General features: G+C 30.3%; 1 protein-coding gene across 1 annotated transcript; it reads right to left on the reverse strand.

Annotated features, from left to right (window-relative positions):
* Positions 1-2,797: 2,797 nt before the first annotated feature.
* LOC126845349 (deoxyuridine 5'-triphosphate nucleotidohydrolase, mitochondrial-like) lies at positions 2,798-3,279 on the reverse strand. The gene is made up of 2 exons (XM_050584010.1): positions 3,060-3,279; positions 2,798-2,998 (listed from the first exon to the last, which is right to left on the reverse strand). The coding sequence occupies exons 1-2, from the start codon at positions 3,277-3,279 to the stop codon at positions 2,802-2,804; spliced, it is 417 nt and encodes a 138-aa protein (XP_050439967.1). The 3' UTR covers positions 2,798-2,801.
* Between the last annotated feature and the right edge of the window lie 2,664 nt (positions 3,280-5,943).

Consider the following 5,943-nt stretch of genomic DNA (forward strand, 5'->3'; position numbering starts at 1 on the left):
AGCTTGCAAATGAGTCCACGACACCACGGGATATATTTTAATGTATCTAAAGTGGCTAGTAAACATATCAAGTTTCTGGCTAATATTTTAGTTTTTTCATAATATCTGGCCCAAAACAATTCATAGAGAATTTTGCCCCTTAAATTATTGAATTTATTATTCATTTCTATTTTGAACGTTGTGAATACAACATATATGCCCCTCCCCCATTCCCAACCCTCATCTCTCACCCCTTCCCTTATCTCTTATCAGATAAATCAGCTGTTATTTTTCGTTATGATAAGCGGTGTCTGTGTCGATTTTCCGTGTGTGTGCCATAGCAAAGACATCAAAATGTCAAAAATATTTTTTTTTCAGGACGCTAATTGCGCGTTTCAATGCTTTAGTTACACAACAAAAGACCGAAGGTTCGAAACCTTATTATAACTGTACTTATAAGACTTGGTACAGACTACACGTAATAAATAATAATGACTGGCGATCGCGCGCGGCTCCGTGCCATTGTCGGCAACCGCAATGCTATTTCAAATAATGGTTATTAGTTATCACTTATCAAATAGGTACGAACGTTCCTAAACTGAGTGTTATAGCTTGAGTGATAAAAATAATTTATATTAAATAAATAAAACAACAGCTATTATAAATCATTTAGATTGTATTTAATTTTAATAGACATAACTGAAACACATTAACTTGAAGACTTATGAAGTTTATGACACAAGTACAAGACCATACATATGAGCAACAATGTACATACTTATAATGATATAGTAGTTAGTACAACTAGCGTTATAACACGATTGTGTCCGAATGATAACAACAACATGTTGAGTGTTACCAACATGTCACCTCCTCATTTAGTATAAAAAGTACATTAGACAAATTACACATTAATTGTACATCATAATAATTATAACAAGTACCGTAAAAAGGGGTGAATAGAAACAAAATCTGAAAAGTTATTACTTCGATGTCCCCACAGTTGAGTTTTCAAGTTATCAATCTAAAACCTTCATTAAATCGAACTCACATTAGTACGAAATTCGAGTAATACTAAACGTTGCATTTATTTTTACCTCCATACGGATAGACATTGATAAGCACTCGTGATAATTTTCATATCATATTATTATTAAAATCTAAGTTACTCGTTATGATGTTGTTTTGTTAAAGTTTTTTATTTTCTTACTTTTAAAGTATTTAAAATATTATTAAGTTTAATTAATCGTAAGTATTATTTACTGTTATAACTTAAACATTTTAATAGGTCAATTTTAATGACCTAAGCCATTTTAGGGGTGAAAAGAAACAAAAACAATGGGTCGGACGTATGTACCAGGACGTCGAGGACGTCAATACAAAAAGCCCAACAAAAATGACCTGGAAGCTGCTATAAGAGCTATAAAAGCACGCCAGGTGACTTACAGAGAAGCTGAGGAAGTGTATGGGATCAGCTATTCGGTAATATATCGTCACTTAAAAAATCCAATCATTAAAACCCAAGGCGGGCAAAGAGCTTTAACTACAGCTGAAGAAAAATTGCTAGTTTCTTCTATATTGGTTTGTGCTGAGTGGGGCTATCCACTCGATAGATTTGATATTAGGTGTTTAGTAAAAGGTTATCTTGATTGGCGTGGAAAGAAAGTAAAACAATTTAAAAAAAAACAATATGCCCGGTAAAGATTGGGCGGACGGATTTTTGATTCGACATAAAGAAAAGTTGTCCCTGAGGTTATGCCAAAATATTAAACGTTCTAGAGCAGGATTATCAAGAGAAATTCTTAATAACTATTTTGACAATCTGGCAGTATCCTTGGAAAATATACCTCTATCTAATATTGTTAATTACGATGAGACTAATTTAGTCGATGATCCCGGTCGACGAAAAGTAATTACTAAACGTGGATGTAAGTACCCAGAGCTTGTGATGAACAATAGTAAGGCATCAACTTTAGTTATGTTCGCAGCTGCTGCTGATGGCAAGCTACTTCCTCCATATGTAGTTTATAAATATACTCATATTAGTGATTTATGGAGAGTAGGAGGACCAAAACATGCACGTTTTAACCGTAGTAAATCAGGTTGGTTTGATAGTTTTTGTTTTGATGACTGGGTAAAAACAATTGCAGTACCATATCTATCAAAACTACCTGGCAAAAAAGTTTTAATATGTGATAATCTTTCTAGTCACTTGTCCACTGATTCCATAGAAGTTTGTAAAAATCATAACATTAAGTTCATTTTTCTTCCTACAAACTCTACACATCTCACCCAGCCACTAGATGTTGCCTTTTTTAGGCCACTTAAAGTCCATTGGCGCAACATACTTGAACAATGGAAAAAGGTTAATGGACGAAATGAAATTTCTATTCCAAAGGATAGGTTACCAATGCTACTTAAACGACTTTTTGTAAAAATTAGTGAAGGCAGAAGAAAATATAAAATCTGGATTTAACAAATGTGTAATCATTCCTTTCAACAGGGACCGTGTTCTTAATATGCTTCCATCCGAGACTCGTAATATGGTGGATAATGACTTTATTAGTGCCCCAGCTCAAGCCAGTAGTAGTAATTTGGGGCTTTACCGCCCATTTTTACAAATTGTAGTAAATTAAACTAGAAATGAATAACAACATCTCTTTATATAGTATAATACCTTTTATTAATCATAATAATTATAATATTTCATGATTTATCAATCTGTATAGTGTAAAATAAACTTACATAAAGGTTTTTTGTCTCTATTATTCAAAGCTAAATCAATTTTAAATTACATAAATTCTACCTAACACACATGAAAATTATCCTGAAGAACCGAATCCTTTTTCTCCTCTATCAGTTTCATCTAATGACCGAAGTTCCCTGAGTTCTGGATACACAATTTTTTCACATATTAGTTGTGCTACTCGATCTCCACGTTGAACGATAAAGTCTACATCAGAATGATTGAATAGGAGAATACCAACGTTTCCGCGGTAATCTTGATCAATTACTCCAGCTAGGATTTTAAAAAAAAAATATATAACATTTTATTTAGTGATTAGATTTTATAAGCATACCTCCAACATCAATAAAATGTTTCCATGCTAATCCTGATCTCGGTGCAATTCTTCCATATGTACCATGTGGTACCACAATTTGTAGATCGGTCTTAATCAATTCTTTTCCATGTGCTACTACAATATATTGGTATGCACTTTTTAGATCGTATCCAGCCGCATGTTGACTTCCTCTAATCGGCGTGTATGCTTTATCGGTTAATTTAGAAAATAAAAGCATCTAAAGTTTTAAACAATCATTCATTCATAATAATCTTTATTTAATTTAACCCTAGCTTCATTTACTAATTTTATCATAGCATCATTCGTTTTTTTGTCTAAACTTTTTTCTAATTTTTTTTCTAATTCATCATTCATTAACGTCATATTTATTTTATTTTCCAAACTAGTGATACATTCTTTGAATGAGTTATTTAATTCAGATTTTATTGTTTCTATCGTATTTTTTGAAACATTAGTTATTGATTCATTATGTGTATTTAGTTTTTTTTCTAAACTATCTTTTAAACCAGTCTGAGTTTCTAAGATAGAATTTTTTATACTATTTTCCAAATCAATTAATTTCGAATTTAAATATTTACTAACTCCGATATCATTGAAATGATTTATATGATGACCAAAATAATCCATTATTAATTTAAAAATAGAGATCTTAACAGTGACAAGGACTTCTTATATACTAAAACCAAAACAAAAAAACTATATTATACGAGTTTACGCACTTCTCGGGTAAATGGCGAATACTCAACTATGCGGTCGTGTATTAACATACAATAAGCACTAACACCAGTTAAATTATCATCAGCTTCTATTTCTAAACGTAAGTCAATTGTAGAAGAAATTTCAGAATCGTTTTGTTTACTAACATCTAAAACAATAATTGGAGCATTTGATAAAAACAATTTTGGACTTAGTATCGGATTTCGAAGTCCATTTTCATAATATGATTCTTGAAACGATGTATACATATTATATAATAATGTAAAATCGTTGTGCGTAAAATCTAAATTTAAATTATCATAAGGATAAACATTTGAGTTCAGAAACACTTTAATATTTTTCAACTTAGAATGATCAAATTCGCTTTTGTCTGCAGTTATTGAATTGTTACGATTTTTTTGGAGGCCTACAATGATATAACGAGGTTTTTCCAATTTCGTTGATGTTTTTAAATTCCATAGTACATTTTTCGTGTTTCCGAGTTCAGGGTAAGTATATGTTTCAAATGATCTAAATGGTATAAACAAATGTTTTTCTTTTTCAACTATTTTCATTAACTTTAGACGCTGGCTATCATCAACACTAACATGAGGAACTTTCCAAACAATATTCTTAATATTCACACTACCTGTAGTTGCATCATCACTTTTTTTAATCAATGCATTTAAATCACTATTTGATCTAGTTAATATGAGTTCTATTCGTGAATTTAATAAAATTTTTCTATAATGCTCAAAAAAGCCTAACCAGTATTTTAGTGGTATACATGCTGTAAAATGACCATTTGTGTCTGATATGGATGAACTATTTTTGAAAGTCCATCCAGCATTTTCATAACAATAATAATTATCTGGTGTACTTGAAAGATATCCTTTGATAGAACTTGTAATACCTAACATTCGTGAACTATCTATCTCGATACCATTTAATTCTAAACGAACTTGTTCAAAAAGAAAAGATAATCCATTATTACCTAGTTTTACTTTATCTTTATCTTCAATGTCGCCTTCGATGTATAAAAAGCTTTCATGTAAATATGGGTATACATCAGTTTGTTGTACACATATCCTAATTTCATCATTATTATTAAAAGCTTTAGTATAAGGAATATATGAGTGAAAATCAAAATTAGTTATTTTCGAATCTGACACATAACCCATATCAACTTCCAAAATATCATTTTCAGGCATTTCGATTACTTTTTAATTCAAATCCAAGTTGTCTTAAAATATTTTTATTTTTTGACGTAAGATTTATTTTGTTTTTCTCCTTGTTGCTCGGTTAGATTTCGTTTTGGGAATGGAAGATTTTTTATGTGACGGTTCCTTTATATCTAATATTTTGTTTTGGAAATTAAAAAATTTCAACCCCATTTTATGAACCGTACCGTCTAATATGAAAAACTGTTGTAATTTTTTCACCTAAATTCTTTAGTGGTCTTTGATCCTGATCAACTAACTTTACCGTTATATTATTTATTTCATTTGTTATCAATGGATAATATATTAAGTTGCTAGGTGCTTCAACAATTTTTGATCCGTGTACTGCTGTAGGGTAAAACTCATAGACTGAGTGTGAGGGTTTGTTACCATCAAATGATCCTTGAGCAATACTACATAATACTTTTATTGAATTAATCATACTAATATTAACAGTTTTTTGAGATTCGTGTAATTTATTCGGTTCTAATTCCACTTCATCAAATCCTAAAACATGTCTTAAACTGTTATCAATAGTGAAATCGATTGTTTCAGAACAGTAAACATATGATTTAAATGTATTGATGTTTGGAAATATGCTAAATACAATATTTGGATGGGTTTTTTTAATCATGTTTTTAATATATTCATTTATTTGACTTAGTTCATAACACCCTGGTTCTATTTCAAGCTTTAAGATTTCTTTATCCGTTTGTTCACTCAGAATGTGTTCATTACTTTTTGAGAAAAAATCGGAAGATTTATTAATATTACTCGTATATGATTCCGTGAAATATTTAGATAAATGTCTTGGATTATGATCAATAGCATTCTTATCTGATTCTAGTGAAGAACTACTGCTTACAGGAACATCGCGTTTATTTAATATTGTATTGTTCTTTATAATTATTCTCAATTTATTATTGCTTTCATTAATATTAGGAAAAGAATTATATGTCTGAAGA

The sequence above is a fragment of the Adelges cooleyi genome, unplaced genomic scaffold (genome assembly GCF_023614345.1).
Source record: "Adelges cooleyi isolate 19-005CV unplaced genomic scaffold, UGA_ACOO_1.1 ACOO_flye_CR_arks_rails_tigmint_CR_PRNA_784, whole genome shotgun sequence".
Taxonomy (NCBI): domain Eukaryota; kingdom Metazoa; phylum Arthropoda; class Insecta; order Hemiptera; family Adelgidae; genus Adelges; species Adelges cooleyi.